This window comes from Mustela nivalis (assembly GCF_964662115.1).
Source record: "Mustela nivalis genome assembly, chromosome: 13".
NCBI classification, from domain to species: Eukaryota; Metazoa; Chordata; class Mammalia; order Carnivora; family Mustelidae; genus Mustela; species Mustela nivalis.
Genome location: NC_139032.1, coordinates 72903742 through 72929212, shown reverse-complemented (window position 1 = coordinate 72929212; position 25471 = coordinate 72903742). Strand labels below are relative to the sequence as shown.

Below are 25471 nucleotides of genomic sequence, written 5' to 3'. Positions count from 1 at the left end.
AGCCTGATGCAGGGCTCTATCCCAGGATCCAAGAACATGACCTGAGCCAAAATCAAATGTTGATGCTCAACTCACTGAGCCTCGCAGGCACCTGTCCTTGCACATTTATACGCTTTCTCCTAGAACTTTAAAACACAGGATATTTTGTAGGATTGTGGTGGTTTTTTTTTTTTTTTCAAAGATTATTTATTTATTTATTTGACACAGAGAGACACAGCGAGAGAGGGATCACAAGCAGAGAGAGGGAACATATGCAGAGAGAGTGGAAGAGGGAGAAGCAGGCTCCCCGCTGAGCAGGGAGCCGGATGTGGGACTGGGTCCCAGAACTCTGGGATCATGACCTGAGTCGAAGGCAGACGCTTAATGACTGAGCCACCCAGGCGCCCTTATTGTGTAGGATTGTTAACACCAGTAATTGAAGCCAGATTTGTATGTTATTATAGCTATCTGACCAGCAAATTATTTTAATGCTTTGTTTATCTGTTCCAATAGTGAGAGTAAAACACATTTCTTACATACATATTCAGAAGCACGAACATTTAGAACAATAGTACCAGTCAGTCCAGTATGATTTTTTTTCTTAAAGATTTATTTAAGTAATCTCTACACCCAGTATGGAGGTTGAATTCAGAACCCTCATCAAGAATCACATGTTCTACCAACTATGCCAGCCAGATGCCCCGATACAGTATGATTTTTGATATTTTTCACTGAAGCAGAAATCACTTAAATAAACGTTAGTCATCTGTTCATTTTTCTTAGTTGTATGTTATACAACTCCAGAGTCTCTCATAATTGTTCTCCTTAATAAAAATTTCAAAGAATAGGATTCCTGGGTGGCTCAGTCGGTTGAGTGTCCAACTCTTTATTTCACCTCAGGTCATGATCTCAGGGTTGTGACACTGAGCCCCACATTGGGCTCCATGCTCAGTGGGAGTCTGCTTGAGATTCTCTCTCTCCCTCTCCCTCCCCCTGCTTGCATGCTCCCTCTCAGTGTCTCTCTGAGAGAAAAAGAGAGAGAGAGTGAGGGAAGAGAGAGGAAAAAAGGGGAAGGAAAAGAAGGAAAGGAAGGAAGGGAGGGAGAGAGAGAGGAAGGAAGGGAGGGAGGTAGAAAGTAAGAAGGGGAGGGAGAAAGAAAGACAGGCAGGCTGGGTTCAAACAAATCTCCAGCTCTACTGCTTAACTAGCTATGTGAATACGTGTTTTTTAAACTCGGTTTTTCAACTGTAAAACAGGTGTAATAATTATACCTATCCCTTAAGAGTTGTATAAAAATTGAGTAAGAAAGAAAAACAAAGCACCCAGCTCAGTGTTGGGCATTTAAATCATCTAGTTCAACTCTTTAAAAACATCATTTCTTAGAAATGTGTTCCAACCCACTAAATCTTACTACACTTGAGTTTCTTCTCTACTGAGGCTTTCTTTAATTTGTAGCAAATATTTGCTAATTCATCCAAATTAATCTATAAAGGCCACTGGTGTTAAGCATTTGTGCATAACTGAACATATCCTGTCATCAACCTATGTAAGCAACCAGAATTAACTTCTGTATCTAAAACAGCTCTTAGAGGAGACCTTCCATTCGACACCATCTAGAATATAGTGATGTGACAAGCTTACTGTGTCACTAAGAGAGACATTAGGGGACTATGAATTCAGTACAGTATTAAACAAGGGCAAAATCATGGCATTCTCTAAGAATTCTGCTTATTTGCATGAAGAAAATTAGGATTTCTCCTTAATTGCTCCTTCCCTTCAAAAAGAGCTGAGGTATTACAGCTGTGACCTAGGAAGCCTTGAGGTCAGCACTGCTAGCTAGGGACAGCTGTAGGCTAGCCACATTTGCTCAGAAGGGAGTGAAACGTGCTTCACATAGAGAGGACATGCAACATTCAGTGACAACTAAGATGGCACAAAGAGAAAAAAAGGAGATCAGATGACAGAAGTGAATAAAAACTAGATGAAACTTCTCAAATCTCAAGCTTAATTTCAAGTCACAGAAAAGAAATTAAGCATTCCAAAGGCGAAAGAAAGAAGAGTAGAACAAGAGAATAAATATTGTACTATATTAATCACAATAAGAAGCTCTTTTGTCTTGGCCAAAATATATTCTTAAATCAACTGTAGAATGTGGCTGCATTTTCGGGCTTAGCAGCATGAAACCCACATGACTGTAATTAATGTAATAAATCATGCTGTGGAATTTTCTACAGAATCTGACAGTACTCAGTGATATACTGCTTATTAGAGACTGCAGAGATTTCTCCTCCACTTTTTTTTTTTTATTATTATACTGCCATCGACACTGAATCAAGAGGACCTTCTGATAGTCTGAAATATCTTCAGTTGGTTTAATAGACAGAATATAGAGTGAGTTGTTGCCATCAGACTTTCATATATAAAACATCACATACAATTTCCCAAAGGAACCTTGTTTTTTAGTCCTCACTTTAAGTTGTACAAGATACAGGTATTCATTACTGACATGACATTCACATTTTCTAGCTTCGATTATGAAGTCACAGCTTTACACATGTGGGCTTCCTTTTCAGTTTATTCTACGGTGACTTCATTTGTACACAGAGCAGAATCCTGTTAAACAGGCATCGTTTCATCAGCCTATATATGTTCTTTCACTGCTTTCAACATCTGAGTCTTAAGTAAAATTTCATTGGACATTAAATCATTTTCAAAAGTAAAAATCACTCCTTACACAGTTCAGGAATTCAGCCATGACTGCATTTTACTTCAGTGAATTCACATATCCTTAAATATGCTTTGCATAAATTAGAAATATCTGAGGTTTAAAAAACACATGGTTTAAAGAGTATTCACATGAGGAAAAGGTTATTTTATGTATATTTCCCCTAATAAAAATGAATTTATTAGTTTTAGCATGAAAGTAGTACATGTTCAATATAAATTTTTTTTCCCCAGAAAATAAAGGTATAAAGAAGAAAGAAAACCCGTCCATAAATCCATCATCCAAAGGTGGCCACTGCATATATTTTGATATATATCCTTCTGATTTAAAATTTTAATTAAAGGTCTGACTCTTTAATCACCAAGAGTCTAATCTGTTGCATCTTAACTATATATATACGTCAGTTTTCTTTTGTGATGTATTTTTATTTTCTTTGGAAATACTGCTTTGTCTTATGTTCAAGAGGAAAACTACTATTAACACAGTAATGCCTGGTTAAGATACTATTTTCTGACATACTCCTGTTGATCATCCAAAATTACAGATTTTAAGAGTTAAACGAGAATTTGGCATTTGATTTATTATACACACAAGAACTGAAAATTCTTAAGAACTGAAAATTCCCTATGTCTACTCTTGCCCCTATCCAAACTGTTCTCCACATAGCAGCTTGGGTTTTCCCAAAAGAATGCAGAAGAAATGAAATTATCTCTCTTTCTTTCTAGAAATTTTAGCAATTGCATATTTACTTCACTCAACAAAAACACATTTGTACCCCAACATGGCAGGCATTGTTTTGGGTATGTCCGTGTATGTCTTCTCAACTGTTTAAATACTTTGATTTTCACCCCCTCCTTGTGGAGACAATTAGACAATAAAAGCAGATGCAGAGTGGGACTAGAAAAGGAAGAGTAAAAAAGGATTGGCAATGAAGTTTTTAGAGAAATTAAGAAAACTGAGGGAAAGTTGGTACAGGCCCTCAAAGGACTTCTCAGTGTTTAAGAGGGACGATAACAAAATGTGCAAGAGAAGCATCAGCATGGCCAGTGACCCTGGTGGTTAACAGCATGAACCTGGGAACCAGAAAGACTGGGTCAGAATCCCGGCTCTCCCGCCCTCTCACTGTGTGATCTCCAGCAATTTAAACCTTTCTTGACTTAGCTTCTTCATCTGTAAAATGGAGTTAATTATAGTCCTGACTTCATAGAGCTGTGAGAACTGAGTTATCATAAGCAGTTAGTGAAATAATAAGCACCCTATAAGTATTGGCTATTTTTATTGCTATTTCGCACATAGTAATCAAAGAGAGCTAACAGCATATGACCTTGCCTATGAAGAAAAATTATCATCACCATTTGGTAATAGCTCATCAGTATGTCAGTCAGAACTGAGTGTTTGAAAAGCACTTTTCATGAGTTTGCTAAAATGCTATGGCTTCAGTGACTTAAAACAAATAAGTACACTATATTAGGTAACATCTGATGAATTTACAAAATGAAATGCTATACTACAACAGAAATAGTTATAAAAAATTGTGATTAGAAAAAAAATTTTGATTAGAAACCAGGTTTTCCTGGGGCACCTGGGTGGCTCAGTGGGTTAGAGCCTCTGCCTTCAGCTCAGGTCAGATCTCAGGGTCCTGGGATGGAGCCCCACCTTGGGCTCCCTGCTCAGTGGGGAGCCTGCTTCCTCCTCTCTCTCTCTCTCTACCTACTTGTGATCTCTCTCTGTCAAATAAATAAATAAAATCTTAAAAAAAAAAAAAAAAAGAAAGAAAGAAACCAGGTCTTCTTTTAAATTTACATTCAATTTATAGAACTGCATATCTTAATTAGTAAGACTCAAAATGTGAAGGCATCTTTTACTGAAAATGAATACTAAAGTAAAAAAGGGATCATTAATCAACTTGAAACAAAAGATATATGGCACATAATGCAAAGGAAAACAGATAACACATAAAAAGAGAAATGCAGAAAACTCTAATAAATTACCTCCTTTTTTCTGAGTTAGTCTATTAATATTCATTTAGTAATAATTTAATGGCTAGGAGAATGCTAATCTCTCTACTTAGGGTCAGTGGGTAAAAACAAAACATATTTTTGAAAAATTCATTATAAAATAAAAATTAAATTATTTTTCTACATAAATCAGCTTTCTATTAACCACTTATAAATATAAGCAAAACAGAAAAATAAAGCTTTTTTTCTTAATGGTGAGATGGCTTTTCATTTCATAGAATAATTATTTAGCAGCAGTAATTATAATGTATAAAGTTGTTAAAAAGTTAGTGATCCCTAACATAAATCTTAATGTAAACTAGAAACTAAAAAAATTGTGTAAAATGTAATTTCAGGCATTATTTTTAAGGAATATGTACCAAATCCTAAAGTCAAATTCATATCAACTGCATATTCTTGGATTGTAAGGATTCTTTATTTTTTCTGCTGAATGAAGTTAACGGGTCAAAAATTAGGTAATACTAAAGTTTTGGTTTTTTTTTTTTTTTAAGTTTCTAGGGGTGGAAGGGAGTGCTATCAGCAAGATACCTGAATATCGCCCCTATCAACAATAATTTGGTATGCATGCATGCATGGACAAAAGCATCTCTCTGGGAGCTCTGGACTGGGTGGGAGACTGTGAAACCCAATAAGAGTCTAATACCACGGAGAGCCATTTGAGAAGGCAAGCTCACACTCAGGTGGCTCACCAACTATGGTCCTGACTACAGATCCTCAAACAGTTTTATACCCTGAGGACTCAGCTACAGCTCCATTTGGCTTTAGTTCTGTCACCAGCGCCATATGCCAAGGGATCCACAGGAGGATTCATATAGCATATAGCATATATTCATATAGTATATAGGCATATAGACCCTGCTTCAGGGTGTGGACCCTCAAGTGGCCTGTAAAGCATGTCCAGACTCTTCTTGGCTGTGGGCGGGAGCCTTTGGAGATGAACCCTCCAAACTCTGTCAGACTATAGTTTCGGAAAGGCCCTGTAACTTGGCTCCAGCTGATTCTAGCCATAACCTGAGTGTAGCCCAGCTGACACAGGAACCTGGCTGGAGACACTCTCATCTGTACCTCCAGAAATTCCAAAAGGGTCTTATACTTGGCTCCAGTCCTCTTATAGCTGCAGTTTGCCAGGAGTTCCGCAGGTCCAAGGACCCATCTGCAAACCCAGAGATTCAGAAAGGATCTGATACTCAGCTCCAGCCTCTCAGCCACACTCCATTAGTACTACTGCTGGTCCGGGGATCTGTAGAAGACTCTCCTATCTGCACCCCCAAGAGATCCTGAAACAACCCTATACTCAGCTCTAGCTCCTTTTGCCACAGACAGAGAGCATTGTAACCTACCCAGGGACCGGACAGGAGACACACCCATTTGTGCCTCCAGAGCCAGGTCTGCAGACCTTGACCATGGCTGTGGGACAAGAACCAGTGCTGGGGATCAGTTACAGCCTTGTAGGCCATGGTCCAGGGCCAGTCCTGCCAACCCAAAGACCTATCCAGTTACCAGGCAGGAGTCTTTCAAAGGACCCAGTGGGAGCTACAACTGTCCGTACACCAAGTTAATAGGGCCACTGTCTGAACTGTGGATTCTAAAGTGGACCTTTGTCCCAGCACTACTCTACCAAACAAGGTACTCAAGACAGTCCCATCTGCTCAGGGACCAGAAAAGATCCACACCACCCGAGCCACTGGTAACAAGAGTACCAACTGCACCCGCCAACAGCCTCATAACTGTCCAGGCCAGCATGACTGTGATTCCAGAGGTAATCCTACCAGCCAAGGAAAAGGAAAAGATCTTTACCTGCTGAAGTCAGTCTGTAAAAACTGGAAGAGGTGTTTGCTCCTTCAAATGTACAGGCAACGCAAGGCTACAGGATCAGAAAAATCAGGCAAATATGACAAAGATGATTAAAGGAACCAAAGGAAACTAATAAAGCTCCCCAAGTGATCTAAAAAAAAAAAATGATCTATAATTTACATGACAAAAAATGCAAAATAATCATCTTAAACTCAACAGAATGAAAGAGAACACAAACAACTAAACAAAACCAGGGAAACAAAACATGAACAAAATGAAGTTTAATAAAGAAACAGAAACCATGAAAAAGAACCAATCAGAATCGAGGAGCTGAAGAGCGTTGTTAACAAAAGTGAAAAAGTTCAATAGGTAGCTTCAAACACACTTGATCATGCAGAAGAGTCAGTGACCTTGACAGATTATCTGATATTTGGCCAGTTAGAAGAACAAAAAGAAAGCAATGAAAAAGAAAATAAAGAAAGCTACATGAATTATGGGCTAACCATCGAGTGAATGAATATTTGCATCATGGGAGTTCCAGAAGAAAAGAGAAAGGGGGCAGGGGCGCCTGGGTGGCTCAGTGAGTTGGACCTCTGCCTTTGGCTCAGGTCGTTATTTTGAGTTCCTGAGATCGAGCCCCACATCGGGCTCTCTGCTCAGCAGGAAGCCTGCTTCCCCCTCTCTCTCTGCCTACCTCTCTGCCTACTTGTGATCTCTGTCTGTCAAATGAAAAAATCTTAAAAAAAAAAAAAAGAAGAAGAAAAAAAAAAAAAAGAAAAGAGAAAGGGGGCAGAAACTTTTTTAAAGAAATAGCTGAAATTTTACCAAATCTTGGGAGAAATATGGACATCCAGGTATGGAAAGTTCAAAGAACTCCAAGTAAGATTAACCCGAAAAGAACTTCAAGACCTATTATAATCAAAACAGTAAAAGTCAAATACAAGTCTGGGGCTCCTGACTGGCTCAGTTGGTTGGATTAAGTGTCTGACTCTTAATTTCAGCTCAGGTCATGATCTGAGGGTCAAAAGATGGAGCCCTGCTCTTGTGCAGCCTGTATAAGATTCTTTCTCCCTCTTCCTCCACCCCTCTCCTCACCTAAAAAATATACTTTTTTAATTAAAAAAAAAAGGCAAAGACAAAGAGAATTTTTTAAAAGACAAAGAGAATTTTTTAAAAGACAAGCATAATTTCAATTTTTTTAAGAGTCTGTATTTATTTATTTCGAAAGTAAGAGCATGCACCTATGCAGGAGGCGGGGAGGGGCAGAGGGAGGGAGAAAATCTCAAGCAGACTCTACACTGAGCATGGAGCCTTAACTTGGGGCTCAATCCCATGACTGTGAGATCATGACCTGGGCTGAAATCAAGAGTGGGGTGTGTAACTGACTAAGCCACCCAGGCACCCAAGACAAAGAGTATTTTTAAAGTGCAAGAGAAAACCTATTTTTAACAGCTCCCAGGTGACCACATATGGAGTCAGGAGGGCCTAGAGCATTCAAGTCTAGTCTAAGAGGCCAATCACTCTGCTGGAAACTCAGACATGCTCTGGGCTAGGGGCAACTGGCAAAGGAGTGTGACAGTGAGAAGTGGAGAGGAAAACCAGTCTCCCTAACCTTCCCACTGCTCCACCCTCACCCTTTCAAAAAGAAGAAGAAGACGACGATGATGACAAAACTTTGCTAAGGAAATTGAACCCAATCACCCAATCAATACGGTATAGCCATGACCTTTATTGTGGGTGCTGGTGCCTGAGACTTGTCTTTGGAGGCCTTGCTGACCAGCTCTCTGTCCACTCTCTGGCTCAGTCATTAAGCATCTGCCTTCAGCTCGGGTCATGATCCCAGGGTCCTGGATCAAGCCCTGCATTGGGCTCCCTGATAGGCAGGAGGCCGGCTTCTCCCTCTCCTACTCACCCTCCTTAAAAGTGATTCTCATAGAAAATAAATTATCTAAGACGTACTCCAGGAGCCTAAAATTTGGGTAAGTGATAGGAACAACCTGAAAAAGAAAAAAGGGGACGAGGAAGCAATTGGAGGTTTAGGCTATTTCTATCCCAAGACAAGCAAAGGTAGGTGCATAGCAGTGACTCAATGCCTCTGAGTTAACAAGAAGGAATTCTAAGTAAGCAGTCACCTAGTTTCTTTGTGCCTCATTTCCCATCAGCAAAATAACAGAAACACCCTTTTTCTTCATGGAACTCAGGTAGTGTTATTTTGGAAACAGAAAGTGCTAATAGATAATAGAGAACATTTGGAGGAGGGGGCTTGGTTGTTTTTTATTTATTCCACCAGAACCTGAAAAAATTCTGCATGTCAGCATCCTATTAAAATCATAAGGAGGAGAGCCATAGTGTTGAAATTTATAAGAATAATCCCCAAATTCTTTGTCTATAAACAAGTACACTAGAAGACAATGTTAGTCAAGTTTGCCTTCTTACAAAAAAAAACCCTTCTAGATGTTCAGTAATAGCAATAATGTCATACTATCCTCATCTCATAAATACTCCACAATTTTTGTTTCATAATTTATATATATTTTTTAAAGATTTTATTTCTTTATTTGAAAGAGAGAGAGACACAGAGAGAAGGAAAACACACATGAATACAAGCAGAGGTGAGGGGCAGAGTGACAGGTGAGTGAAGAGCCCGATGCAGGGCTTGATGCCAGGACTCTGGGATCATGACCTGAACAGAAGTCAAACGCTTAACTGACTGAGCTACCCAGGCATCCCCATAATCTATATTTAAAAAGTAATCATGTTTTAAATATACAAAAGAGAATACAGAATAATACTAAAGTATGTTTACCATGACTCGGAGGGCTTAGTATGGATTAAAATAATCCTTATAATCAACCTTACAGAATAAATACATTATTTTCTTCACTTTACAGATGAAAAGGTAAAGCCACAGGGAAGTAAAGTAATTTGCCAAAGTCATCCAAAAAATAACTGGTAGAGGTGGAATATGAATCCAGGCAGTTGTGTGTCCGGATTTCCATAATTAAGCAGTGCACTTACGTTGTCTCTTATGTAACACAAATCATATTCTTGTCATTCAGATTTAATACACGCTATTATTTTATGGTTTTTTTTTACATCTTTTTGAAAGAAAATGTTACAGATACAGTTCAAATTTCCTGTGCACCCGTTCCCATCCCCCTTCCTCCCCAAAGGCAACCACTATCATTTGTGGTATGTCCTTCCATGTTTCATAATTACACATGGGTGTGTGTGTGTGTGCATGTGCACATGCATGTGTAACAATATACTGTTAATATTTGTTTCTTTTTTAAGACATGGACTCTATCATTCTGCAATTGTGTTTCCAAGATTTATCTACATTAATAAATGCAGATCTGGCTGATGCATATATTCCACTGAAAAATGTATGAATTTATTTCTCTATTGAGAGATACTGAGGTTGTCAATGTTTTGTTTCGTTTTGTTTTGTTTTTTAGAGATTTAATTTATTTGTCAGAGAGAGAGCACAAACAGGGGGAACAGTAGGCAGAGGGAGAAGCAGTCTCTCCATTAATTAAGGAGTACAATGTGGGATTTGATCCAAGGACCTCGGGATCATGACCTGAGTCGAAGGCAGCCCCTTAACCGACTGAGCCACCCAGGCATCTTGTCGATTTTTTTTAACTTGTCATCACAAAGTTGTAGTGTACACTACTATACATCCCTCCCCCACCCATGTATATATTTATGGATGTTTCTCTAGGGCAAATGCCTAGAAACCAAATTCCTAGGTTGGATGATATGAATATCTTTAATTTTATTAAATATTGCAAATTGCTCTCCAAAATGGTTGTACTAATTTATATTCCCGCAAGCATGTCCCCCTTTCCCCATACTTTCAACAACACTTGAGATAGTTAAAATTAATACTTTTTGCCTTTCTGAAGGTATCTCATTGTTGTCTTGTGTTCCTTTGATTACCAGTGAGGTTGAACATTTTTCTTTCTTTTTTATTTATGTATTTATTTGAAAGAGAGAGAGAGAGAGAATGGGGAGGGGCAGAGGGAAAGGGAAAAAGAATCTGAACCCAACTCCGTGCTGAGTGCAGAACCCAATGCAGGGCTTGATCCCATGATCTATGAACTGAAATCAAGAGTTCAATGCTTAACTGACTCAGCCACATCCAGGTGTTCCTAGGTTGAACATGTTTCATATTTACTCACTACATGGGTTTCCTCTTATTAGAAGTGCTTCTTCATTTCCTTTTCTCATTTCCCTAGTGGATTATCTGATCTTTTTTCCTGCTGATTTGTGGCAGTTTTTAAAATATATTCTGTGTATGAATATTTTTGGTTATATGAATTAAAATAATCTCACAGATGATTGTTTTATCTTTTAACTTTATGATATCTCTTGTCCCAGCTAAGACTTTTACTTACAGTCTTTTACTTTAAGGTTGTCAGCATTTCCAATCTTTTCCTTTATGGTTTGTGCCATGTTTTAAAAACTCTTCCTAACATCAAGGCTATTTTGCAAGATTTCCTCCAGATAGTTTTAAGCTTTATAATTCCACATTCAGATCTTTAAATGAGACTTATTTTCATGTCTGTTGATAGATAAGGATCTAATTTTATTTTGTTCCACAAGGGTGACCAAATGTCCAATACCATTCATTGACAAGTCCATCCTTTTTTTCCTGAAGATATTGCTGACAGCAAGCATGGAGTCCCAGAAATTCATGGTCCCAGGTATATAAATTTTCCCTAAGATATATTTTCATGGTCAAGAAATTACCAACAGGAGCACTTGGGTGGCTCAGTTGTTAAGTGTCTGCCTTTGGTTCAGGTCATGATCCGAGGGTCCTAGGATCCAGCCATGTATCGGGCTCCCTGCTCAGCAAGGAGCCTGTTTCTCTCTCTCCTCCCTGCTCCTGCTCCCTCTCACTATCTCTCTCTCTCAAATAAACTAATAAAATTTAAAAATTAAAAAATAAATTACTAACACAATGATCACACTCATACCATGTGCAAGGCTCTGAAATTGAAGAAAAGGGTGCTGCATAGTTCCATTAAAGCCTCCTTCAGCATTTAAAGAGAAGGGGAACACAATAAATTAGGTAAGTATCTAGATCATTAAGTTTCTTCCAAGAGATTAAATGAAATAAAGCTCAATCCCCTTCAACAGATCTTACAAAACTCTTGACATTACCACCACTACCCATGGCAACTCAGGGCAAAATTATACAAGGAGAGAAAGAAATAGAGGGTAAGAAGGAAGGAAAGAAATGAAGAAAGAAAAAAAATGTCCAAGTCCAGATTTCCTAAAACTTCCTTACTTGGGCTATGTCCAGGTGATTTTGCTGTTCAATCCCTCTGTCAGAGGTATCGACTTAAGAAATGGTAAAGAAATAAAATAGATCGTTTCAGGAAATAGTACCACGTGAATTCATGTGGAAAAAGGTATGCCTAAGGTAAAACTAATAATTCAAAATTAATATTTTAACAAATATTTAACAAACATTAAACTTCAGCCACAGCCTCTACAGTTAGAACCACTGCAGGGACGCTGCTCCTGCTGCCTCTAGAAACTGTAAGATTTGCAATTTGCAAAACAGATTCTTCTGATTAGGGTCTGATGTGAGTGCATCTGACTGGTAAATCCTAAATTCACAAGATTGTGCCATCTCTGAAATAAATACTTGGAATCCAAGTTTTTGGCCTCTCCAATAGGGAAACACAGATGCACAAAGGAGGGAATTCTCTCACACAGAAAAGTGTTCAAAGTTACTGGGTAGCAGGATGGAAACAATGTGCCCCCCAATATGGGTCTTGCATTCCCTCTATCACTGCTTCTCCAGCTTCAATGTCCATACAAGTTATGTGGAGATCTTATTAAACACAAATTCTGAGTCTTTGGGTCTGGGATAGGGACTGAGATTCTGTATTTCTACTAGATTCCCAGCTGATACCTGCGATCCTGTTCCATGGACCATTTTCTAGTGGATGTAGGGATGTCATCGCATAAGATCAGAGTCTATTTCGCTACTTAAAGAGTATTGAGCACAGCATAATAATGGCAACAATGGTGAAGACAATGAAAAAAATATTAATAATGGTAGAAACTATTATTTGCTGAATGTTTATTACATGTTAGTTACTCTCTTTACCTATATTTTTGCATTTGGCTCTCAAACAATCCTGCAAGACAGGCATTACTATTACTTTACAAATGAGAAAACAGTCTCAGGAAAATGAAATGACTTAGCTAAGTTTACAAGGCTAGCAGGAGGTAGGGCTGGGAATCAACCTAGGCATGTCTGATTTCAAACTCTGAGTGCCCAGTCTCTACTATCTCAATGCCCAGCACTGCCTGACATATCAATCCTAATATAAGCACCCAATTGATAAGGAAGGAAATGATGGTATAAACTGAGCCTGAATTTTTACTTTGCCTTTCTTTATTTGCCAGAATTTACATCTCAGGTCATCTTGCAGGAAGGTACAGGAAAGGGTACAGCTGCAAAAACAAATTTAATAAGGATATCCGGCTGGCTCAGTCAGTTGGACATTTGACTCTTGTTTCTGGCTCAGGTCATGATCTTGGGGTCATGATCTTGGGGTTGTGGAACTGAGCCTCGCATAAAGTCTGCTTAAGATTCTTTCCCCCTCCCCCTCTGCTCCTCCTCCCACTCCTACATGCACTCTCTCTCTCTCTCAAATAAAAAAATCAGTAAAATCTTTAAAAACAACAAATTCAGTCTTATGCTACCTTGGCAAGAAGAGGCATATATTTCTTGTGGAATAAGGAAATGTGTAAAATATAATGCATATGTATACCATACATATGCATGCATATATATAAACAAGCATATATTCATGTTTCTACCCATTATTAGAACACTGTTCTAGTATATCCTGTCCTTGAATGACATATATAAACATCTCCCATATGCCCACATTAAAAAACAACAACAACAACAACACAAAAAACAAAAAACCTAAGTGCCCAAAACAAAAATAAAAATATATACAAGTAGTGTAGATAATTCTGGTTTGCTGTTCCTTTCAAGATAACAACCTAGAACATCCTTAGAAGAACACCCCCATCTAACCTCCACCCCTAGTTATGTGATTTATGTAAACTGGTCTCAATACCATTTCCAGGCGGGGGTCTAATGCCCCAGAGACTGATTCAAGGGTTAATGGGAATGTTGTGAACCTGTGACACAGGTTCTGTCTACTGCTAGACATGAATCCTAGCAGCACTTGGCAACCATACAGAAATGAAACACCTATAGGGAGAGCTAATACCAAGGAACCTAAGGTGAGAAATGGCAAGAAAGAAACCAGACATCGTTTAACATTTGGCTAAAAACTTGTTTCAAGATATGTCCTCGGATATAAAGCAATTTATTCTTTTTAAAGTTATTTTAACTCAGATTTTCTGTTTTTGACAAGAGAAACCATTGTTTATGCATGACAACAAATACCAAACAACTAGACTATAAGACTTAATCAATTTTTAAAAGCTTACTAAATTCAATTTTACATGAGGTTTCAAAAAGTACTCTATTAAATAAATTATACTCTTCCTTTTCTACAAATGCATTTTGTTTTGTGTAAGATATAATCCAATAGTGGGGTGCCAGGCTGGCTCAGTCAGTGGAGCATACCACTCTTGATCACCGGGTAATCGAGTTCTCACCTGATATTAGGTGTGATTACTTCAAAAAAATAATAAAATCTTTTTAAAAGACATAATCAAATAATAAAAAATTAGAAGAAAAGAAGATCAATAACAACAGACTTGAAAATCTATAAATGGTGGATGCCTGGGTGGCTCAGTTCATTGAGCTGCTGCCTTCGGTTCAGGTCATGATCCCAGGGTCCTGGGATCAAGTCCTGTATTGGGCTCCTTGCTCAGCAGGGAGCCTGCTTCTCTCTCTGCCTCTGCCCGCTGCCCTACCTGCCTGTGTTCGCCCTCTCTCTCTCTCTGGCAAATAAATAAATTTAAAAATTTAAAAATAATAAAAAAAAAGAAAATCTATAAATGGACCCAAATATAAATAAAAATGTTACACATAAATGTTACGCATAAATGGGAATTATTCAATAAATGAAGCTGGAACATTTGGCTACTGCAAAAATAATGAAGTGAGGATCCAATCCAAAATCTATTCTGACTTCAGAGTTAAATGTAAGAAAAGAAAGGAGACCCTGGGGGGTGGTGCAGCAGGTGGAAAACCAAAAAAGAACCAGAGTAAAACCTAGGTAAATAGTTATCAGGTTCAAGGGAAGGAAAGGACTTCCTTGGCAAAATAACCAAATGTAGAAAAGATGATAGCTAAATAGAGGCTGAAAGGAATAACCTTCATAAAAATTAAGAAAATTCATCTCAAAAATATGCCATCAACAAAATTAATTACATCAAAATTACTTTAATGGTAAAGAGAAATGTTATTTGCAATATACAAAATAAACTAGGAGTTAATATTTCTAATATATAATGAATACATATAATTTATTAGAACTAAAGATGTGTATTTTTTAATCTTTCAAAGATGTGTATTTTCAAAAGAAAAACATATATATTTCAAATCTAATAAGCAAAAGTTGACTGCTTGCTACTATAAAAATTCTGGAGAAAAGCTGATTAATAAAAGGGGTCCTTGCACAAAATCATAAAGGAAGTCACGTGTATGTGTGTATGTTTAAAAAAATATACACATAAAAACCCAACTCAGAATGCAATAGAAATTTAAATTTATGACAAATGCCCTAAATTTACATTTAATAACCTCAAAATGTAATGGAATCTAAGCCACTGGGGAAATAGTTATTTTTCTAATAATATGTCCTCTTTACTCATTACTACTGGCTAAGATTTGGGATGAAAGCATAACAGAGTTGACATGAAAATTAATAATTTTATTCATACCTTGATTAACATTTTATCATTTTGTGAGTTTAGTTTTGAACATAAATAAGGATGACTTTCCACTAGGAGAACAGAATTTAAACGGCATCAGTAAAAACTAAACAAAATGAAAAAATTTCTCTTTGTTTCTGGTTTACTCAACAGTCATTTGTCAGAGTATTTATTTAAAAAAAAATACTATTCAAAGATATGCAGTATTTCTACAACGATTTGATAAGGACCCAGCTTACACAACATCCGTTTTAAGGAGAGCACCTGATTTTGCTTTCAGTTAGTTCTTTCAAAAGGTTTCTTCTTGGCTTAGTCCCAAGTATACTTTCTATATTAACTGAGTAAGGACCATCTGTACATATTCATTCACATACATTTGGATGTGCTGTAATTCTAAATTTAAAAAAAAAAAAATCTATGTTTAGAATGAAGACTATCTACAATAGTAAATATATAAAACAAAACTATTAAGAGCAGAGAGTCTAATTTGAGCTCTATAGAAAAAAGGTAAATTTGTAAGTTAACTTTATCTAACTCCCATGAAAGAAAAATGTCAATCAGAGTTTTATTTGTTCCAGTGATGTTTCTAGTAAAAGAGTAGGTTTTTTTTTTAAAGATTTTATTTTCAGAGAGAGAGAGAGAGAGTGAGAGAGGGAACACGAGCAATAGGGAGAGGGAGAAGCAGGCTTCCTGCTGAGCAGAGAGCCTGATGTGGGGCTGGATCCCAGGATGCTGGGATCATGACCTGAGCCAAAGACAGATGTTTAATGACTGAGCCACCCAGGCACCCCTAAATTAGTATTTCTTTAATGCTAAAAATATTTTAGCAATATAATAAATATCCTTCCAAAAAACAATGGATCAAAACATTAGGATGATTCCTTAGGACCTTCTCATACTGTTTTTCCTTAGAAGTTCCAACTCCAAGCCAGACCAATTCTCTTTGCAAGAGTACGGCTAAATCACAGTTTATGATTGTATTAACTATATGCTGTACTTGGCCATACCTGCTTTTTATAGCTATCATAAAAAGTGCAATTTCAAAAGAAAGAGTGTAATTTTATTAAGAAATAAAACCTAAGAGAATGTAATCTATACAAAAAATAAAGTTTAAAATATTTTTCAAATAGGCTGAATTTCTTTTCCATAACAATTATATAATAAGATATTCATATTTTGTTTAGTAAAGAGTCTTGATGTTTCATTCACTGTCCACTAGGCAGATGCAGGGAAATCTGGGGTAAGTTAGTGGAAGGAGTAATGCAGCATTATTACTAAGCTGCAGTAAGTTAGTAGAAGGATACTGAGGTAAATTCATGGAAGGATGTGTGATACAACAGCCATACTAACTGTTTTGGTATACTGGACCACTTTGCAAAATACAATTCTGAATTCTACCCTCTAATATAAAATAAATGAGAATATAGAAAACTGTCAGGCTAAGTCTTCTATTTTATTTTATTATTATTTTTTTTAAATGGTGGGGGAAACACAAATAAACTAGATACAACTATCTATTTAAGTGAAAAGGTACCACTACTTTATTCTATATGTATTAAGAGTCAGATTTCCTATCTAGTACAAAGACCTTGATGAACCTAATGAAAATGTGTCTATGGGGCGCCTGGGTGGCTCAGTGGGTTAAGCCGCTGCCTTCGGCTCAGGTCATGATCTCAGGGTCCTGGGATCGAGTCCCACATCGGGCTCTCTGCTCAGCAGGGAGCCTGCTTCCCTCTCTCTCTCTCTCTGCCTGCCTCTCCATCTACTTGTGATTTCTCTCTGTCAAATAAATAAATAAATAAAATCTTTAAAAAAAAAAAGAAAGAAAAGAAAATGTGTCTAAATTATGCTAGGATTAGCCAAAGACTATACTGTTAAAAAGTTCAACACCATTAATCACTAAGGAAGTGGAAATCAAAAATACAATGAGGGGCGCCTGGGTGGCTCAGTGGTTTGGGCTGCTGCCTTTGGCTCGGGTCATGATCTCAGGGGTCCTGGGATCGAGCCCCGCATCGGGCTCCCTGCTCCGCAGGAAGCCTGCTTCCCTCTCTCTCTCTCTCTCTCTCTGCCTGCCTCTCTGCCTACTTGTGATCTCTGTCTGTCAAATAAATAAATAAAATCTTTAAAAAAAAAATACAATGAGATGGGAGAAGGGGGTGGGGTTAAAAAACAAAAAACAAAAACACAATGAGATACTACTTCATGCACCCAGGATAAATATCATTTTGTTAAATAGAAAACAACAAATATTGGTCAGCATGTTAAGAAACAGAAAACTTTTTTACACTGCTGGTGATTGTAAAATAGTGGAGCTACTTTGGAAAAGTCTGGCAGTGCCTCAAAAAGTTAGAGTTATCATACACCCATCAATTCCACTTCTAGGTAGTTGCCCAAGTGAAATGAAGTTATACGTCCACTTGTATAGGAGTGTTATTAGCAGCATTACACAGGACAGCAAAAAAATAGAAACAACCTCAATGTCCATCAAGTTACGAAAGGAAAAACAAACTATGATATATCCATATAGTGAAATATTATTTGGAAATAAAAAGAAACCCTGATACATTGCTACAATGTAAGAAAAAAATATGCTAGGTGCAAGAAGGTAGTCACATGCTATGATTCCACATATATGAAATGTGCAGGATGGGCTAATCTATAGAAACATAAAATAGATCGGTGGTTGATGGTCTGGGAGGAAGAAAAGAGGGACTGCTGATGGGTATGGGTTTCTTTTTGGGGTGGTAACAGAGCTTTGAATTAGATAGTGGTGACGGTTGCACAACTCTGTAAATATACCAAAAACCACTGAACTGTGTATTTTTAAAGAGTATATCTTATGGTATGTGAGTTAAATCTCAATGAAGCTATTATTTTAAAAAGAAAGAAAAATGAATAAGCTGAAAAGCATTATTTTGAATGAGGATATGAATATTTTCCTTCTATAGCTTATTAATAATACCATGATTGTGTCAACAAAATCGTAAATTGGTTAAAGGCACAGGTACTGCAGGCTTCTAGGAAACTTTTTCCAAAATACATGACTTCCTTGAGAGGCATTAAAATGAAAAAAACCAAAATGTGCCACAAATTTCTGCTTTCTATATACTCTCCGTTCTGTATATCTGTTCATCTTTGTCCATGTCTACTTCTGGCTTATTAGATTTGAATAATGAAGCTAAATGCATGACACCCAAACCCTTGTTATATAATAATAGCCCAGATTAAATAAATACTACATCTTAGAATCAGAGAACATTAGAATGTCAAAATTAGATAGAGGCCTCATACAATTATTTCCCTCTCCTCTCAGTCCATTCCAATTAGGCCCATGTACTCCAGGAAAGTAAGTTATCAGACTCTTTTAAAGTTTGAGATAAGGGGAGCCTGGGTGGCTCAGTGGGTTAAGGCCTCTGTCTTCTGCTTGGGTCATGATCTCAGGGTCCTGGGATCGAGCCCCGCATCGGGCTCTCTGCTCAGCAGGGAGCCTGCTTCCCCCCAGCCACCTGCCTCTCTGACTACTTGTGATCTCTGTAAAATAAATAAATAAAACCTTTAAAAAATAAAAAAATAAAAAATAAATAAATTTTGAGATAAAAGATAAAATACTTCTTTTAGAATTATTTGTTGCTTTTAAAATACTTGTTCTAAACTGCCACACCAACTAGATGAACAGGAAGGCCAAGTTGGTTCAGACAAATAAATAATAATGGAAAAGCACCAGTTCTATTGTTATTATACACCCAACATCATGTCATTTTGGCTTCCAACAGCAACCAAATATCTTGATACCGATAGGAGAGCATAAAAATTCTTTTCAAAGATAACATTAATACACCAAAAATTATTCAGCTTGCAGCACCTGGGTGGCTCAGTGAGTTAAGAGTCTCCCCTCTCCCTCTGCTCCCCACCCCTACTAACTTGCTCTCTCCCTAAAATGAATAAAATCTTCTAAAAAAATAATAAAAATAAAAATTATTCAGCTTAACATCAGATACAAACCTTAAATCTAGCCATGCAATATTAACAGCACAATCCTACAGCTGTCCTCTCAGCCCTGAGAGTACACTGACTGGACGGACGGCCTTAACTCAGATGAATTTCCTTCAGAATATTACCTGGATAGAATATATTTAATTATTTCTATGTTTCTGAGAATAATAAAGGCCTGATTCCTAGCAAACTGAGCCAATGGTTTTGTAAGTGCTGACGGCGCAGAATTCTCTGATGTGCGTGGATGAGGGACTCTGTCACCTCATGTGCCATACCTGGTATGCACTGTGCTGTGGCCTCAGTGGTTATGGTTGGAGCGACTGGGGGCTGCTGCTGACTGGAACTCACTTCTGGCTCTGTGTTAACTGAGGGAGAAAGAGCTACCTCACAGGAAGAAACCTGGCTGGGCAGATGGGGCAGGAACTCTTCAGAAGGAACTTGGTCATCCTGTCCAGGCAGCTGCAGTGCAGACAAAGGGATGCTGATCTGTTTGTTAGGATGGGATGTGCTCACAGGCATCTGCATGGCCACCTGCTGGCTGGTACCATGGGCACCAGGGGGTCCTCTGTTTGGTGAAGCCAGAGATACCCTGGCAGTCTTCTGGACGATTGGTCTGGACATGACAGAGGGGGATGCAGACACACCATGTGGGTCTAGCTCTGTGCCAATGGCAGATGTCACATGGGGAATCAGCTTAGCAGACCCTATGCAGGAGGGACCAGCATGAGTCTGAGGCTTGGGTTTTGCCATCTGTGTCAATGAAAGGGCTGGTCCATCTACCCCTCCAGTCAGCTCTGCATTCGCCACAATGTAATAATCTTCAGGAATCTCTTGTTTGATTTTCTTAATGATGACATCATTGCTGCATTCATCAACCATCTGAGCTTGAGAGCTGGAATGGAGAGAAGATGGGACTATTCCAGGCCTTTTTCGAGCAATGCTTTGAGGCCTTTGGGTTTGGGGTTCAAAGTCACTATCCTCGTCTGTAACAGAAGACTCACAAACCATGTCAAACAGGGTGTTTTCATCTTCATATTCTTCTACAGCTTCATCCAGTTCAGAGGGTTCACTGCAATAAGAGAAGTCACAAGAGTCTCTGGTCCGATTACAGTCTAGCTTCGCTTTCACAGGTCTCCCAGGGTACCTTTCAACAGGGCTAGTTTGTGTCTCAGAGGGTACTCCAATTATACTGGGACTATCAGAGTTAAAACTTCTGTTATCCTGGAAACAGACCCTTTCTTGGGACCCAGCTCTGCAAGTAGCTGTCAGCGGCCAGTGATAAGCATGGCCAGCACTACAGCCCCACATTGCTGTGAGGTTCCCATGGGAACCTTCCGAAAGCAAGTGTTTCAGGTTTGGAATGAGGCTGCAAATGGTCCCATGGCTGTGGGCCCAGCTGACCAATTTGGACAGATTCTCAGATGAAGTATGAAGGCAATCCTCCATGTTACAGGATCAGCAGTGTCCTTCCTAAAGGGAAATAATCAAAATAAGAAGCCATTATTACCCAAGATATTCCCGTATCTCTATTACTTCCATTTCCTTGAACTATGATCATGTGGCATAAAAAAGAAATGTACTTTAAAACTGTATCTAGTTGGGGCACCTGGGTGGCTCAGTGGGTTGAAGACTTTGCCTTCGGCTCAGGTCATGGTCCCAGGTCCTGGGATGGAGCCCCACATTGGGCTCTCTGCTCAGTGGGGAGCCTGCTTCCCTTCCTCTCTGCCTGCCTCTCTGCCTACTTGTGATCTCTATCAAATAAATAAATAATCTTAAAAAAAAAAAAAAAAAAAGAGGTGAGCCTTTTCATGGTATATTTTACTTCCAAAGTCACAAAGAGAGGTTTATTCAATTCCTTAATAATAAAATGTGTGGGGGTGCCTGGGTAGCTCAGTGGGTGAAAGCCTCTGCCTTCAGCTTAGGTCATGATCCCAGGGTCCTGGGATTGAGCCCCGCATCAGGCTCTCTGCTTATCAGGGAGCCTGCCTCCTCCTCTCCCTCTCTGCCTGCCTCTCTGTCTACTTGTGATTTCTGGTGTCAAATAAATAAAAATCTTAAAAAATAATAATAATAAAATGTGTGCCTTATCTGTATTAACCAAGAGTATGCACTTCCGACTTCACCCTCTGCCATCAGAAACTTCATTACCAGAACCAACAAAGGTTTAGGTCCATTCTAGGATGAGTCACAGAAAGGAAGTCAATCCTCTGCTGGGCAGTGGAAAACAAATAACGTAACTCAGAGTCTAAGGAGAGAATTAAGAGCTGCAGAAAGAAAGTCTTTAGCAGGGAAGGGAGACTTGACCAGGAGGAAAGCCACTAGGGTGTGCCTCCTGGGGTCAGGGGCAAAGGCAGTTTGCAGACCAGAAGCAAGGATGAGTGGGCCAGGTCAGGTGCCAGGACTATAAACAAATCTTAGGAGCTGGCTATCTGTCTCCCTGCTGTCTGAAATTCCTGAAATACTGCCTTTCATTTCACCATTTGAAAGAAAAAAGATGTGTCTGGTTTGTTCCACCATTTAAGCCTCCTGGGCACGTAAGGATAATCAAACAGGAGTAAGCCATTCTTTATTGATCGGAGGTCAAAAAGAATCACTTGTTATGGGTCCTTGGCTGGGTAACAGTGAGGAAAACAGGATGGGCAAGAAAAGTAAACTGGGACATGAGGAGTCTGCATGTGATCAGAATGGTCAAGTGTGTTTTTGATAAAGGGGAGATCCTGGGGAAAACTGAGCAGGGGAGGAACAAGGATCTTGATGTATGGGTTAGTCTGTCCTGTTCATCTGTAGCTGTGAGTGAAAAGTGGTGCCTCACTGTAGGTGGGCTCCACACTAAGGTGCCAAGGTCTAACTGTAATTGTCAGGTGGCCATACAAAAGGACACATCTGAATCTCCACGGTGCCCCATCAATAGGTAAATTCAAAACCTTTCACATGTTATGAGGCCTCTGTGACATGGTCATGGCTACAGTCAACCCCTCAAGCCTCATTTCCTACTACTATGGGCTTTTCCCATATTTCTCACAGTCTCCTCTTCTCTAAACAGTTTCTCATGCCCACTGGTCCTCTAAAAACTCGTTCTCTGGGGCAAGGGGGCGGGTTGGGGTCGGGGTGGCTCAGATGGTTAAACATCTCCTTTGGCTCAGGACATGATCCCAGGGTCCTGGGATCAAGCCCTGCATTGGGCTCCCGGCTCAGTGTACAGTCTGCTTCTCCCTGTCCTTATGCCATTCCCTCTGCTTATGTTCTCTGGCTCTGTCTGTCAAAGAAATAAGCAAAATCCTTAAAAACAAACAAACAAACAAATAAAAAACGTGTTCTTTGGTGTGATATGCAGCCCTCTTCTTTCTTCATCTGGAAAACTTTTCAAAACTGAACTTGGGACCACCTCCTCTTGAAGTCTTTATAGACCTCCTTTCAGTCTCAGATATTTATTTACTTGTTCACTCTTCACTTGTATTTCTATCATCTCTTATCTCTGTACTATTATCAGTGCCATTGTGTCTGTCTCTCAAACTTCACTGAGAATTCCCTGAGGACAGGAACCATTATTTTTTAAACTTTTTATTTATTTTTAAGCTTTTAGTATAAGGGGCTATAATTTTTCATTCTTCAATTAGGACCTAGTTGGGGACAGAGATATTAACATGATATGGCCCTGCTCTTATGACCTTATAAGCCATTGTTAATGATGAATAAATAAAGAATGAATTAATAGGGGTGCCTGGGTGGCTCAGTGGGTTAAGCCTCTGCCTTCGGCTCAGGTCATGATCCCAAGGTCCTGGGATTGAGCCCTGCATCATCGGGCTCTTTGCTCAGCAGGGAGCCTGTCTCTTTGCCTACTTGTGATCTCTGTCTGTCAAATAAATAAATAAAATCTTTAAAAAACAAAACACAAAAACGATGAAAAAAAAAAGAACTAATTAATAAACATATAAATACTGGCAGTGCCATCAACACTAACAAAATAAACTTAACACCCTCATATAAGAACATGAAATTTCCTCCTATCGCTTTTATTGTAATCACTAAAGCGAACAGAGAATACTTCTCCCCAGTAGTCCCAAACCACAGCTGTCTTGTACACAGGAGAGTAGTAAGTGAGCTACCAGATTTTATGAAGTGGCCCAGTAAATGGGAAGACCAGTGACTGGTGTCAGAGTTAGGAACTTCAGTTCCAGCCTGGAACCGATGTCTGTGGCCTAAGACAAGTCACTAATTACCTCTAAGCTAAAATGTCAGGACTATATGATCTGTATGTTCCCTTCATACTTTAGGAAGTTAGGAACTTATTTTATTTATATTCCTTTTATATAACTTTAAAGTAAAAATGCAGATAAAAGAGAAAGACTGGAACACTTATCCCAATGAGCACTGAGTAATGTACAGAACTGCTGAATCATTACACTGTACCTCTGAACCAAATATACTGTATGCTAACTATATCGGAATTAAAATAAAAAGCTTGGTTAAAAAAAAAAGACTGAGGTTTTTGATGTTTGTTTTTTAAGCTTTCTTAAAATTGGTATGGCAGAGACCATCTGCCTACCCAGTATCCATTCTTTTTCCTTACAGAGAGTCCTAGTTTATTGGGGCAGCAATATGATCACCTAAAACACAGTTCCCAGCTTCCTTTCAAATAGGAATTGTCATATGACACAGTTCCAGCCAATAACATATAAATAAAAGTCACTGAGCGACATGTCTGATTTTGGCCTTTTTGCCTTTTTCCCTTTGTCCTTCCCTTTCTTTCTGCCTGGAATAAAGACATGATGGCTGGAGCTCCTGAGGCCACAGTGGGAACATGAAGTAAGAACTTAAGGATGGGAGAGAACACCCAGAAGGAGCTTGGATCCCTGTTGACATCATACAGCCACTACATCAACTCTGAACTATCTAGGATTCTTTGTTACATAAGGAAATATAAGGTCCTGATCTTGCTTAAGCCACTGAACTCAATTACTGATATATAAAAAATATCAAATATACAAAATCTCTAGTTTTTATTTATTTTTATTGTTTAAAGATTTTATTTATTTATTTGACAGAGAAAGACACAGCAAGAGAGGGAGAAGCAGGCTTTCCGCTGAACAAGCAGCCCAATGCGGGGCTCAATCCCAGGACCCTGAGATCATGACCTGAGCCAAAGGCAGATGCTTAACAACTGAACCACCCAGGTGCCCCCATCCCTGGCTTTTATTTATTTATTTTTTAAAGATTTTATTTATTTATTTAACAGGCATCTCACAAGTAGGCAGAGAGAGAGAGGGGAAAGCAGGCTCCCTGCTAATCAGAGAGCCCGAGGTGGGGCTCAATCCCAGGACCCTGAGATCATGACCGGAGCTGAAGGCAGAGGCTTTAACCCACTGAGCCACCCAGGCGCCCCCATCCCTGGTTTTTAGAACCTCAGAGGAATCCTTCAATTTCTCTGCACCATCCCCCAAGTACAACTGTTTCTCAGACTGGACTCCACAAATAAACTATCGGGAGGTCTATAATTCTATTTCAAAATGTATATAACTGTTTTCATTTTTTTTTTAAGATTTTATTTATTTGACAGGCAGAGATCACAAGTAGGCAGAGAGGCAGGCAGAGAGAGAGGGAGGAGGAAGCAGGCTCCCCGCTGAGCAGAGAGCCCGATGGGGGGCTCGATCCCAGGATCCTGGGATCATGACCTGAGCTGAAGGCAGAGGCTTTAACCCACTGAGCCACCCAGGTGCCCCAACTGCTTTCATTTTTATTCTAGTAAAAATATGATTAATATAAGCATATGATGAATCATCTAAATAATCACCTTAGATCCAAATACTGCCTTCCTATCTATACTCACATTATTGTCCATAATCACCTAAAGTGACATGATTCAACTTTCAATTTGTTGGGAAGCCTGTTCATGCTGTTTCTTTTTTAGCAAATATAAATATAAAACTTGTCTTTTGCATTAATAATTTGCAAATGACAGCCATCATGATTTGACATCATGAAAATGGCATATGTGATACTGAAACAATACACCACTTTAAGTGTCACAGAGTAATGAGAAAATAAAAGAGCTGAAATAAATATATGTTCATAG

General features: G+C 38.8%; 1 protein-coding gene across 4 annotated transcripts in view; it reads right to left on the bottom strand.

Annotated features, from left to right (window-relative positions):
* The window catches only part of KIAA1958, a 164245-nt gene that overhangs the window by 58991 nt on the left and 79783 nt on the right, over window positions 1–25471 (bottom strand). For all 4 annotated transcript variants that reach the window (XR_014302313.1, XM_082696902.1, XM_082696903.1 and 1 more), the window contains exon 2: window positions 19674–20868. Coding sequence is in view for 3 of the 4 variants with exons in the window: in XM_082696902.1 (XP_082553028.1) it covers window positions 19674–20844 (1171 nt within the window). In the remaining variant the exon portion in view is untranslated. The remainder of the gene's footprint in view (window positions 1–19673; window positions 20869–25471) is intronic.